Raw genomic sequence first — 15,600 nt, 5'->3', positions numbered from 1 at the left:
AACGAAAACGACTTTCAAATAAACAAACAGGTCACACCAATACAATTGTATTAATTGTTTCACGATTATATGATCTTTGGAACAGTTATATAAATCAGAACTGATAAAGTGTGCTTTTATAATTGTACATGATTTATCTACTTTAAGTCGGTAGACAATACAGTGTAATAATTTCTTTGCCATAGGGGCGACAATTTTCAATAAGCTTCCTGCTTCTACTGAATTTTCATATAGATTATATTGTTATAAATCATACTTGAAAAGGTGTTTCGTTCATAAATACTGTTAAAACAAATACGATCTAGTCATTTTGACTCTCCATGATGTCTGAATGTGTCAACATAAAACTACAGTCATATCTATACATATTTGTGTTTACAGATCGCAGGTCGAACAGCCTTTCTTGAATGGATGTACTTAACTTTCTTTGACATGTATTTCCCTGCAAAGCTTTATGACACAGTAGATGTTCCTCATGAACTGAAGTATCATTTTATCGACTTCACTAACATCAGAGTTGGTCCAGCAAGACTGAGACAAGTTCGAGGTAAAATTGGTAAGCAAATACCTTTTTTATAATCTAGTGTAATCCTGTTACGAAAATAATGTTTTGATTGTTATTATCTTGCCAACATGGGACTGAATTAGGGGAATAATGCGAATTATGACATTTTCTACAGCATTTACATCTGCGTGTATTAAAAACCTTAACTGCTCAGTGGATGGCGAACAGTGTTAAACATTAGCGGATTGTGTGTTTGAAACCTGCCTTGCACATCAATGTTTGGTTGTTATTGTTTGTTCATCAGGCCAGAGAACTTTGATTCCACATCATCGCCCCAAATATTCATTTATTTGTTGATGTGCCGTTCAACACAAACAATCAAATAATTATTGATTACTTCTACGTATGTCATGAATGAAAACCATTTGTGGTTTAAAATAGCTGGTATGTTTAGAAGGTGTGTGAAAATGTTTGCATCCAGCAAGTAAAAACAGATATAATTTCCGCTTTTTCAAAACAAATGTAAATTGCATTGAATGTGTAGTTGTTAATAGTAATACCATCTGTAATGTTATATTATTTTCCTCTCCATTTATAGTTGTGACAAGGTTTAGCAATTATTTGCTTCGCAGTGAGGAATCAACGCTGTGAAGATATTTTCCAAACCAAGTAATTAGTCATTTACTTGGTAGATGTGTCACTTTGAACTGATAACATCACGGATTTGTTTGACAGAAATGGTCTTGCAAAATTTGTATATATTGAGATATTCTCATTATACGTGTATAGCAATGTGAGATTTGATATTATTCTGCATTTTATTGAGTTGGAACTTGGCATGAACTAACCATCTAATGTTTTAAGTTGCGTACGGACAAATCAAATCAGTGTGAAACAAGAAAAAAACCAACTGATATCTTTTTCAAATACGTTTCCCGATCATAATATCTTCGGTGTATCACCACTACCTCAAAATTCCAGTCCTGCTAGGGTGAAATGTTTAGTTATGAAAACTAAAGGTTACCTTCCCACATATGTGACCTCCGCTTCATGCATGGCTCGGCTCCTAGTCCCATGAATGATTCAGTTACTACTTCCGCTAGTGCCAAGTAGCATGCTTTCTCCTGATGAGTGACCTCGCAAGCACTCTTCAGAAAGTTTGGAAATATATTTAATATTAGAGCAAGTTAAAGGAGTTTCTCTTCTCACGGAAGTTACCCCTATCTATTGTTCGAGCTTTTCTTGCTACTTACTTTCGCAGGCTTAGTCTGCTTATGTATTGTGAATTACACCTTTTGTCGTAAATATAGTCACTCGTCTGTACTTACATTCAGGGGTTTCTAGTGCGTCCTCTCGGCTTGAGGCATTGGTAATATGTTTAGTAGCTTTATTTTAATCAACTCTACATCCGTACAAGTTTAGTCCAGGTCGGATACATACAGTTAAGTTTTCAATAGATGACTCATCCATTGCGTCCACTTTGTAATTTTTAAACACTAAGCTTGAGTGACTTTATCTGTAAAGGTGGCGTTTTGGATCTTTCTTATGAGTATGTTTATTTTATATAATAGCATCCATTTTGTGGTTATTGAAAGGGACTTATCACTATCTTACCTGTATATTGTGCTACACAAGCCTATTGTACAGGTAACTTTACACAATATAGTACAGCAGTCCCGTAACGTACACTGTTTGAGTTCATAAAACAGCACTTTGTGGTTTCTGGGGTTAACGCCATTTTGTAGTGCATGAGAGGTTGTACATGGCGGTCAGTATATCTGCTGAAGGAAGAACATAGGAGGACTTCGGAAAGAACCACCGGCCCACGAGTCGCTTAATGGCAAGTTTCTTTTCTCCCCCATACACAGATTGGTCGTATCTGAGACTGAACCTACATAGATAAAGATGAGATGTCAGTGAATTATTAAATCGATCGCCTTAGACTATTCGGTTTCCTGGAGCTCCAGTTAAAAAAAAAAACAGGTCACTTGCCTGGCTACACCTGTATAATATTGTCTGCTTCATGTTTCGTTACATGTTTTAGACCCTTTGCATGACTAACTGCACAGAACGTAAACACTTGAACGCTGTGGTAAACAACCATAAGCACATGCCTTATATGCACAAGATGGACTGGACAACGATGGGCCTTAGTACTGCGGGCACAATCAAAGCATCAGTGGAAAGCTCAAAAGTGCACTCTGAATAGACGAGGACTCCATTATTATTCTTGTTGACGTCTCCACGGTCAATTGAATCTTATTGGATAAAAATCGGAGTCTTGAAAACCAACTAAGCAAGAAACGATCCCGGTTATTCCTTTTAGCGATAGCTCCATTCCCAGCTCCACTTTCGCCGCCTCAGTTTGACAGGCTAATTTTGCTGGAACCAATCGAACTGATATCACATGGGTTCGACTGCTAGTTATGTATATCAGCTACTTATGAGAGAAATGGAGATCAAGTCAAACCAACTCAGCACGATGGAAGGGATGACCGGTTTTGTTGATCAAATATCTGATATCTCGTGCCAGCATAAAGTACTGTACAAAGGCGTGTAAATTTGGTTTTGTGGGATTTGATACATGACGGCTAGTATATGGGAAGGCCTCAGGGGGAACGTCCAACCCTCGGAAAGCTATTGGCAAGATTTCTCAACAGCACAGGCTGGTCGAGCCGAGACGAGACCTCAAGTGGACAGAGGTAAGATGTGTGAGTTTTCTGAAGAGCTTAGTATCTTGAACCACTAAACCACGCCAGGCCCCGTTCATGGATGATAAAATAGCACAGTTCTGCCACGTCTGGACTATGTCATACGGATTGGATCGTAGCAGGTCAACACCACAGTCGATGTTACATTGAAAACCAAATGAGTGAACTTCATTGTTAAGTATGCCTACCCGACAGCATAACACCGATACTCTGGAGAACCGGCGTACTCACTATAGAGCCACTATACACTCTGGGCAGACTATGCCAAGTTTTGTGCTCTTATTGCCCATGTAATACGTAATCAACTCGTTCCCATGCAATTCTAAAGGATATCTTGCTTTGTGACTGTCTAGAGGTTGCCATAACCCAATCAGGATGATCTGCAAGTATCGTTTGCAAATACATTAGACAATCTTCACCGGCTACATGTCAGATTCTACAAGAGGCGTTGGCGACACAACAGTCTTCTAGAGACAATGATATATGTCTTTTGAGTGTTACCACCAGAGTTTAGTCCTCCTGTTTCTTCTGCATCAACAGAATAGTCTAGTGTTACGTCATCAGTGGACGTGCTAATGAAGAAAGATGAAAGAAAATATTACTACATTATGTTCAAGTGCCTAATCTATTGAGTTGCTTACACAGACTTATGCTGGACTCTAGTCTTAATAGAATTGTTTCTTCGCAGCCAGTACTAACACCTAAGTCTATCAGTTTAGAAGGTGGTTCTATAAAACACATAACATGCACACCCACCCACCCACCATTGCTTCACATAGACATCACAACAGTACACACGGTAGGCCTGTGAATACTTACACCCTTCTGATGACGGATGGACTGGAAGTCCTTAAAAGACACACAACAGTTGGTCTGGACTGTCGTGGTAGTATGCTACATGTTGTACCTGTGTATAATGGCAATCTTCCAACAAGCAGAAAACAATATATATTCTCCCACCAAGACTCCTACCAAACCTGTGTAGAGGTCTGTATATCGAACGGCGCGAGCACTGAGCAGAGCTGCGGATAAACAACATCGGGCTGATGTAGATTCAGTGCTCTACCGCCTTTGGAAAAGACCGCCGAAAAGCCTAGTCAAGATAGTAGCCATTCCATTCCAATCTCCCTTTCACTATCCCGGTGGAAGAAATGCGTAAACGCACAATCTACAAAACAAATCTATTAAAGACACAGTCTAAAAGCCCGAAGAAATATTTTCAAGGAAGTAATGAATATGATAGAAAGGGCAACCATAGGACAAAGCAGACCGGGAAGCAATCATAATGATCATATACCCGTAGAATGCCAGTATTATCATGAGGAAATATGCGCAAGAAGCGGCGGGAAGAGGATCGTTCTTGACCCAGTTTCAATCTGTAAGAGCCTCATTACAAGAAGTAACGGTGTTATTTTCAAACTTGTATTAGATATGGGGGATGGGAAGAGATTTATCGTTCCGTGTCATATGGGAAAGAATTTATCAAGACGATGAATGGGCCTTGGCAAGTATTTTCATAGGGCATAAGTACTACGTTCAAAACTCATCCTCCAACTTCCAGGGTCGCGTCAGGTACAGACGTCATAAAAGATCTTATCAAATCAGAAATCGTCTGTAGAAAAGAGCTATAGAGATCGTCCACAATGTAAAATCATCGGGCTCAAAATCATGATTGGATCAGGATCAGGATCTGGTCACAAAGGTAAATTGTACTCTTCGACTAGTCATAGACCAAAATGTTCTCAAACATTATAGCATCACTTTCAAAACTGAACCACAAATTTGGGTTTTAAATGATGTCTAGGAGGGAGACTCCGCTCTCAGTATTGGTTTGAGAGATGTGTATCTATAAGTCCCAACTCACAAGTCTTCCAGAAATCAAAGAAACAACTACTTCAGGGCACTCCGTTTCGGACTCATCATCAGTCCCCGGGGGCCTTCACACGACATATTAATGGCTCACTTCAGGATCATCGTTATGACTCAGACATCCAACTATCTGGCCGATACTATTGAAAACATCGGGTGATTTGTATTTTGAATCAAGTCATGTAATCGCTTGTTTAACTGCTGATCAGCCTTGGAGTCCATGTAAAGCAGGAATATTTAGATAGCATACCAAGTAAACGTTTCATCTACTTGCGTGTATAGTTTAAAACACATTTGAAGAGAGTATGTCTCCCTCAGGAACACAAAAAATAATGATTGAACGGTGCACATAACATTTCTCAGTCTGAGAATTCCTTCTTACTGGCTTTGCTCAATGAGACAGCAATCCTCAACATCCGATATCGCCTTTTCATGAGGCCATTACAAATGATACAGTTTTCTCAATAGAGGTCAAACCGCTGATTCGTTGAACGAACAATACCAGTTTGCATTTAAATGACGTCTCACCTCAGAAATGGGAGAACCTCACCAGGCTTATATCGGGTGAGTTCATGAAAATGTATTTCCAAAAATGACAGAATATACATATGATGCTAAGCACAGTGGGCTGAAGTAACCAAATATAAACCCCTAGCTTGTGACTATATATATATATATATATATATATATATATATATATATATATATATATATATATATATGAATTTTCACAAGTATTGAGAGCATGTTATCATAATTCAAGCACATCCTCATACGTTCAGGTGCAAAATTCAAGTCAGAGTAAAACCCATAAGTTTCATAATAGTATTTCAGTAGCCTTTACGTAAACATTGGATCTTCCCATTGAAATCATCTATACAATTGTCTCTAATATGTATTGCTTTTTTTTTTAATTATACAGGTATTATTTATATAATTACAGAAATTTGTTATAAATATCCGTTGACTTTTCTTGCTTGAATAATCAGAATATCAATAAGTACAGTAGCAATATATTGCTAGTTTTGAATTTGTTCAGAAAATTTCTTACAAACCTCAAACAATTGCAGTATATTTCGTGGGAGACCAGTTTTCGTGGTTTTCATCGTTGCCTCGAACCACGAATTTATATTTCCAACGAAAAATTAGCCATGTAGGATGATGCCCCCCCCCCCCCAGTTTTCTTACAGTGTTTCATTCCTAGAGATGAACACGGCTACTAGCATTTGATAAATCAAAGCCAATACTGTAATCTGGTAATTAAATATTAGCCTTTACATATGTTTGTTTTATTTTTTATTTTAACCTTTTGAAACAAGAATTATAAATCATTTTATATTGTTTCAATGCACACGTTTGATAAGATATCCGATAGCTGTAATTTTACACTCACTGCCTTAAATCGATACGTGAGGTAAGTAAGAATAAAGAGAAAAGAGAGAAAAAGCGTAAGGTATTCAAACAATAGTAATACAGAAAATGAAAGAAAAAAATATAATACAAAATAACAGTATATGAAAATTAAATTTAATACTTATTCAGATCGATCCTTCATTTGAGAACAACTATTGTTGAAACGTTTAAATCCTTCTGAAAGCACATTTCATTTTATCCATTCATTTTTAATCCAAAAGAACAATAGTCCTGTAAAATACTATAAATATTTCTTCATACACTAGTGTTATTGAAACACTATGTATATACACTAATTACAGCAGAGTATTAAAGATCACACTTCATAGATTTTTGGACAAAGCCACTGTATCAACATCGTGTCAATCAAGGCTCATGGTACTCACAAATGCTTCTCAGGTAAATAATCCCCAAATTGCTGAATGAAACAAGTCAAGCTTTCTATAAAAAAACCTGATAATTAGATCCGATCTTTCACTCATTGTCACGTGAGCTGCAATTATCCATTCAGCGTGAATTGGCTTGATTAATGAAGTTGCAATGTTTACTAATACCGTTAAATGGTCGTCACCAGTAACATCTTTTTCCGTTTAGCATACCACTCGTGGAAGCGTGACTTTAACTCTTCTTTGTACTCTTTATTTACCGTCAAGTCGGCCTGTACAAGAGGCAGGCACAAACATTAGTTGCATGGTAAGCAAGCATCTGCGTCGTGTTCGCAGCTTCTGACGGGTTAGGAAGTCCAGGACCGATGGGTGTGTGTGTGTGTGTGTGTGTGTGTGTGTGTCTAAATTGAATTTTACCACTCATAAGCCACTGTTTTAACGCCATGATCGTCAGAAAGTACTAATGGTGCAACTTGATGGACGGTGGTTTAAGTAAGAGGGCATTCATATGTACCTTAATAACATATTGGCCTAGTGTTGTTGGCTGCGACGGCTTCCTTTGATGTTTAGCACTCAAACGAAAACATGATCAATTTTGACAGATGTTTTATTTGCGCTCATAGAGATGGAAGTATTGTTTTATTGTTGTTGGCTGCGTCGACTTCGACTGATGTTATTCACCTGGTCGAAAACACCGTTAAAGTATTGAACGTGGCAGGTCTTTGATTTGTGCTCATACAGGTAGTAGTATTGTTATAAAAATTAATGTGGCCGATGTTTGCGTCGGCATAGTTTTATTCTTTCGTATTCCTTATGTTGGGTATTTGTAGAGGTTAAACCATGAAATCAAATACCTACTAATATGCAAATTTTGACACGCAAAAGCACGAATTTAAGTACCCACGAAAATGCCTTTTTCCCCCAAAATCACCAAAAATTGAGCTCAGCGATAATAAATGATACTACAAGTATATATATATATATATATATATATATATATATATATATATATATATATATATATATATATATATATATATATATATATATATATATGCGTTGTTTGTTAGTTTTATATATTATTTGTTACGGATAATTGTATTGTGGACGTGACTTTGTCCAAACTCAAATCATTTTCTATCTGACTTGAATCATTTTTTAAAATTCTGTAAATTACTAACACATCCCTAATTGTTTTCTCTATGAGTTCAGGTTAACTATTAGGAATATTATCTTTGTGTTTACCATGTTTTTTTTTTAAATTGGAATTGTAGTAACATACTTTCTAATTATAACTAAGATTTTATCTTGCAAACATATTGAAACTTGGAGAAAGAAATTTTCTATTGGGTGAAAGCATTTTCCATTGTGAGCTGAAATCAAGTAAAGGACTATATAATCTTGTTTTTCTAAAAATTATTTATTATTGCTATAAGATCTTGAAGCAGAAATATTGTTGTGTCCCGTAATATATTTGAGGTGAAATGTATTTATTCAGATTATGTATTCATTAGAAATACAGAGTGCTCATTTAACAAATACTGCTCTAAGACATAAAGACATGGATTCGAAGTGAAATTCAAATAAGGATTTATTCTTGGATGGGAGTAATTAGATTTTAACAAAAAGAATGTTGGCACAAAATCACATTACAGGCCTTTTCAGAAATACCAACACTTTCAGCGTTAGATTTAGTTCGTAATACCCATAACTTTATTCAGAGCTTTAATCATGTGTCGGTAATTCTATTATTATTTGGGATTTAATTCGCAGTACTGTAAGTTCTTGTTGTTAATTTGACTTTGTATTCTAGGTAAATGAATTATTTCTTTAATCTTATAAAGCTTGCAGCTTCTCACTCTTTTCTATTACTTATTTTAAAACAATATAGTGGTATATATATATATATATATATATATATATATATATATATATATATATATATATATAATTTCAGAAACTTGCTCACATAGTTTCTTCATGACGAAGACATGCTTAGAAAGCTATGAAATCACTTCCGAGGACACCGAGGATTACAGCAGAGGATGGAATGGTAGTGCGTATGGAAGAGAGCAAGTCGAGAAATTCACATTCACAGAGTGGCATTATATTGATGCGATTGATATCTGGGGTATTCCAGTAACGGGGCAATATAACAGGAAACTCTATGGAGGCGGTGGATATATAGTAAAGCTTGATATCAACAGGAACGTCTCAGAAGACATAATAAAAGAGCTCAGCAAATACAACTGGATAGACCGCAGTACGAGGGCTATTTTCCTCGAGTTTTCTTTATACAATCCAAATGCGAATTTATTTTCTTTTGTGAAGTACGTTGCTGAATATCCCGAAACAGGTAGTCTTTTCAACTCTAGCTACATCACAACATTTCGATTGAACTATTCCAGTAATTTATATATAAGTTGTTATTACCTCTTTATACTATTTGTGATACTTTTATTTCTTAGACTCTGCTTCGAAATTTACAATAGAGGCATGCATTACTTCGCATACCTGTGGAATATTACAGACTTTTGTATGTTGTTTCTTGGCATTATTTCTGTTGTACTTCTTTTCTACCGGCATACCATGACCAAGGAAACTATGGATAGGTACCTTGACGACCAAAACGAATATGTCAATTTTGAGCATCTTGCATTTGCCAATTCATGGCTTATTACCTTACTCGCCATTTTATTGTTTTATGCAACTCTTAGGATCATCAGGATTCAAGGCAGGAGTAAATGGTTCAGCAGGGCGATACGAACATTGCAAGTAGCGAAAAGGGACTTTTGGGGATTTTTAATGACGCTGTTAATTATTTATGGTGCTTACGTTAGCTTGGGGTACCAGTTTTTTGGGAGATCTTTGAACATTTACAGGGATCCTTTCGCTGCATTAGTGACACTAACAGAAGCCCTTCTTGGTAAAAGTATGTTTCAAGATATAGAAACGCAATCTCCTATTCTGGCAGGGCTCTATTACACGACATTTGTGTTTTTTGTAATATTCTGCCTCATGTCGATGGCAACGACCATACTGAACGAGAGCATAGAGCATGTCACAAGGGAACCTCGTAGGTCAGGTGCAAATGCATTGGATGACATCCTATTCAGGCAAATTCTGAAATTTCTAAGATGGTTAGACCAACCAAAGAAAACGAACACTACAAGGTTCATTGGTGGAAATCTTTTAGAAAAAGTGGGCAGAAACCATGAAAAGAAAGGCATCACATATTGATGAAAGTGACCACTCAAAAAATATTATCGCCATGGCTGCTACTAATTGTTCTTCTCCAGCTTTTGCTACAATATGAACATCACCTCTCAATACGAAGGTTACCACTCAGGAAGCACTAGTTGTATTGTCGCTATCACTACTGTACTTACTATCGCTACTTCATTTCAAATGTTACTACTACTACTGCTACTATTATTATTATTACTGCCAACAAAAGAAAGAATAAACACAATAAAACACTTCGAGAAAAACGTGCTTATAATCATGCAGACATAAAAATTAATTACTAATGGTTCTTCAATACTAATTAGCAAAGAAAGGTTTTGTTAGAAATGCTAAAAAGACGTGATGTCGTATACTCATCACAATAGATGTACATGCACGCAACGCAAGCATTTTATTGAGTTGTTTTACCATTTGGTTGAAAATATACAAATTCTAAAAAAGTATTTCATAAATGACAATCCACCTAACGATGTGTAAATACAGTTTTCTACATGCATTTCATATGTATATATTTACAGAAAACCACTGCACAAGAAATGAAAATTGATATATATTTCGATTACTGATTTGAAATATTGCAAAGAGAAAATGCAATTCAAGTAAAACACACATACAGATAATTTTTATTACAAGTAATCGAAAGCAAGATTGATTTTAACTTCGGAAACATGGCAAAGCGAAAAGGTACATGTCCACCCATACGTATAATAGATACCATAGTCAAACAATACAATATATAAATACAATATATATGCAAGTCTTGATTAAGAAAGGTGACAAACGTATCAACCAATCAACTACATAGCCTACAGTTTTGTAAACCACGTTTTAATCGTTGCAAATTTTGTAATGACTCTAACTAGACCTTCGGATGGCAAAAATATGACAAATCACGCGAGAGATCGCATTGAACGAGACTACACACTTATTGTACGTTAATAAGGAATCGATTTATTGGGATCACACATACCTTAGGTTTGTTGATATGAAGCTAATTATTTAAATTTGCCCACTGTGATTCAAAACGTTATTAGAGAAATAACTTAAATTGAAATAATTAATTGCTGCAAGATGATAATAATGAAATGGATCTTGAGTGTGTGATAAGAGGTGAATTCCAACCAGGGTATTTTGTTTGTTTCCTCCATGAACCAGTCTGTCTACAGGTCATAAACCAAAAAGTCAAGTGTGCTGATTAGTAACATTATTTCTAGTGTTTTAGTTATTTTTGGAATAGATTTTATTAGCTATTATATCAGTCCGGCACTAGTATTTGTATTGTAAGTAACTGTATAAATCAAATATGTACTGTGGTCTACTAAAGTAGAGAAGAATTAAGTTAACTAAAGTGATTGACGCTTATCAAATACAATTTCTTTGAAAAAGTAGAGAATGCTTTTTGCATAGAGATTTCTCTGCATAAATTACTGGAATAATTTCAGTCAAATTCCTGTATGCAAAATTGCATGCCTTCTGTGCAATATAAGTCTTTGTGGAAAAAAGATAACATTGTAGATGTAATATATGGTTTGCTGCTTTTAAGGTATGTATCTACTAATCTATCTGATCTATATACGTCATTTTACTTTCAGATTGTCCTCTCTCATCTATTATGCACGGTTTTGAGTATTCTTTTGAAAGTAAAAGAAGTCAAAAGTTTGTAAATGTTTGAAATGTAGGTATTGTAGTAGATGGATTTCAAAATAAGACTTAGCATTGCCAACTTTACATACCGGTAGAATTCAGTTTGATTTCTTGTAAATTCATATTATATCTTTCTGATAGTTTGAATACACTGTATGTTTTAAATCTCAGAGACTAAATTACACGTAAGGTTAAAAAAATATGAAAAAAGGATCCAGTTCACAAGTCCATTCAACAGACAGACAAATAAACTTGCAATGTAATACTTATTAAAATCCACCTCACTTTTAGATCAAAGGTGGTAGAAGGGACCATAACAAACTCGATCCTACAGGAGACTCAACCTCTCCAAAATATTAACATTAGTGTGATGCTGGTATTTTTTCCATCATATTTATTATCTGGAGACAATGCTGGGGTAATCTATAACGTAAGAAACAATAATGTCTTTCAGTGAGAGTGACGTACATTTTGATAATGATTGATCCCTTTTATAATCCATGTCGTCTGTACGAAGATAGAGGCAAGAAAATACATAAATTATTTTTGACCTGAAAAAATGAATACGTATGACTGGAACGGATTTGCTTATATACCTCCCCCTCAATAAATAAATAAAAATAAAAGCCAATAAAAGGAAAAACACACAAACAAATCATTAACATCATGCGAATCGCACCTCTTATTACAGAGTCCATACTTCAAACCCCTAGACCACTCACTACTGGCACTTAAATTTTAATGTAAAACATTTGGGTGGGTGGGTGTTGGTAATAGCGGTACTATTAACATGGCCGCAAGTACTGCAGTGAGTGTGTATATTTGTATTTCTCCTTAACCTATACTCCAGTTGTTGAAAGATTACTTAAATGTAAATTACATTAGTTGAAGAATTAACGGCAGTTTTTAAGTTTTGAATTAAACAATATTTGTTTTTGTTTATTCTGAATTCCAGATGATTAAAAACATTAAATGTGTTGAATTTAGAAATGATCCTTTTTGACATTCGTACCTTTTTGCCAATTTAAATGTGTGAATATATCTATTTAGCTGTTTATCGTAATTAATAATCAAGTGTATTATAATATGAAGTCTGCTGGGTATCAATATTTAAATTAAATTTATATAAAATGTGTCTTTTATAACGTTATTAAATGCACTTTATTAAACTATTTATTTTACTATCATTATGCTGAGCAAATGACATTAGTTCCGATTCGGATTACATACATATTTTTATGTACCTGTCTGCAGGATTTAAGAACTCTTTGTCACAGAAGATCTATTTTAATAATCTCATATATATATATATATATATATATATATATATATATATATATATATATATATATATATATATATATATATATATATATATATATATGAAGGTGCCATTGGGTTAATTTCATAATGTTACATTACATATTAGAAATAACAGTTGGTGAAAAGCCGTGCTTATCTTCATTTCATACTTATGCGAGGATAGAAAACCCAATGATAATTGAAAAATAAGATGCTTTTCCCATCTGATTATGAGAATAATGACTCTAGTACAAAGTAATGTGATTCAGATCAAGATAATTAATGATGTCTTTGTATGACTTTGCCATAACAAAAATGTTTTCAGATAAAAAGTATAAAATAGGCTTGCTATCATTGAGATTAAATGTCTATACTTTTGGTAATGTTTAATTCACGTTTACTATGTAGCTCAAAATTATGTAATTATTACAAACTTTAATAAATTACAGTTATTGATTTCATGATCATTTTGAAATTTCTCACTTTTTCTGTGTATGTTTTCTTAAGGTGCAATAATTTGTAATTTGTTCATCTTTTAACTTAAGTTGCTTATACTTGGTTATGAAACCGCATTATTCCAAAATATACTTTTGATTATCCATGATTTCGTAACTCATAGCTGTATGTTTGAAACAAGCAGCTCGGTAATCGTTATAGATGTAAGCATGGCAAACAAGGTAATCAGGGTAATTTGTGCGTGTGTGTGTGTGTGTGTGTGTGTGTGTGTGTGTGTGTGTGTGTGTCTGTGTGTGTGTCTGTGTGTGTGATTTGGATTTTTAACGTAGCTTTAACAATTTTTAAGTCATGTCGCTACGGTGTCTGCAATGTGGCAGTTTATAGTGATATCTCCCTCCCACTGGGGCATCGTGACTTAGACATGTAGCGTGATGTTCCACCCAGTCACATTATACTGACACCAGGGCGACCAGTCCCAACACTAACCTCTTAATGCTGAGCGTCTATCAAGGTATCTGTTAGTATCCTTTTTATAAGTCTTTGGTATGACTCAGCCGGGGTTTCGAACTTGCGACCTGCCGCAAATCAAGTAACTTGTAATCCTAATATTTGTATACTGTAATCAAGTAACTTTGTAATCACTTTGTAATCATTATAGTTGTATACGGTAATCAATTAACTTTGTAATCACTTTGTAATCATTATAGTTCTATATGGTAATCAAGTAACTTTGTAATCACTTTGTAATCATTATAGTCGTATATGGTAATCAAGTAACTTTGTAATCACTTTGTAATCATTATAGTTTTATATGGTAATCAAGTAACTTTGTAATCACTTTGTAATCATTATAGTCGTATATGGTAATCAAGTAACTTTGTAATCACTTTGTGATCATTATAGTTTTATATGGTAATCAAGTAACTTTGTAATCACTTTGTAATCATTATAGTTTTATATGGTAATCAAGTAACTTTGTAGTCACTTTGTAATCATTATAGTTTTATATGGTAATCAAGCAACTTTGTAATCACTTTGTGATCATTATAGTTGTATATGGTAATCAAGTGACTTTGTAATCACTTTGTGATCATTATAGTTGTATATGGTAATCAAATAACTTTGTAGTCACTTTAAAATCATTATAGTTGTATACGGTAATCAAGTAACTTTATAATCACTTTGTAATCATTATAGTTGTATATGGTAATCAAGTAACTTTGTAATCACTTTGTAATCATTATAGTTTTATATGGTAATCAAGTAACTTTGTAGTCACTTTGTAATCATTATAGTTGTATATGGTAATCAAGTAACTTTGTAATCACTTTGTAATCATTATAGTTTTATTTGGTAATCAAGTAACTTTGTAATCACATTGTAATCGTTTCAGTTGCACGTGGTAAGCAATACACTTGTAATCCTAATTGTTGTATATGGAGATCAAGCAATATGTAGTCCTTATAGTTATGTATGGCAATCTAGAAACTTTGTAATTACTACATGAATGAAACAAAGTTTGCGAGATATTAGCAGATGATTACATATATTGTTATGCTTCTTCACGGGACGTTATTGTGACTACAGTTTTCGTTTTGGTATTGTAGACTGTTGAATGAATAAATTGAGTGAAACTCAATATGAATGTGTTTTCTCGTAATCTATGTCTCAGGTTGTCTTTCTCTAACCGTGCATATGCTAGACCAGTAGTTATTTGCTCTCTCTCTCTCTCTCTCTCTCTCTCTCTCTCACCAGTAGTTATTTGCTCTCTCTGTCTCTCTGTCTCTCTCAACTCTCTCTCTCTCCTAGTGATTTCTTTTAAATTGTCTTTGCAGTGTTGAAATCCGTTAGCTGTCGTAATGAGTCTCTATCAGTAACAGCAAGGCAACAACATAACTACCAATAACAATGTAACAATATCAACAACAACTATAATACAGCAGTAAGAGCAACAACTAGTGCACTACTACTGTAGCTACTAAAACTATTACAGGCACCATTAATGTACCATCTCATCAATACAGTTTTTTCTAGTTTCATCCACAATGACTACTACTACTACTACTAG

At 34.5% G+C, this 15,600-nt stretch overlaps 1 protein-coding gene across 1 annotated transcript; it reads left to right on the top strand.

The window, feature by feature from the left end:
• The first annotated feature begins 392 nt into the window (after positions 1-392).
• On the top strand, positions 393-15,192 carry LOC149802983 (polycystin-2-like). Its single transcript, XM_089952515.1, has 2 exons — positions 393-556; positions 8,842-15,192. Exons 1-2 carry the CDS (start codon positions 412-414, stop codon positions 10,122-10,124), a joined length of 1,428 nt encoding a protein of 475 aa, XP_089808641.1. The 5' UTR covers positions 393-411; the 3' UTR covers positions 10,125-15,192.
• Positions 15,193-15,600: the final 408 nt, after the last annotated feature.

The sequence above is a fragment of the Sinohyriopsis cumingii genome, chromosome 3 (genome assembly GCF_028554795.1).
Source record: "Sinohyriopsis cumingii isolate HCF-2022 chromosome 3, ASM2855479v2, whole genome shotgun sequence".
In the NCBI taxonomy this organism is placed as follows: Eukaryota; Metazoa; Mollusca; class Bivalvia; order Unionida; family Unionidae; genus Sinohyriopsis; species Sinohyriopsis cumingii.
This window is presented reverse-complemented; position numbering and strand designations above follow the sequence as displayed.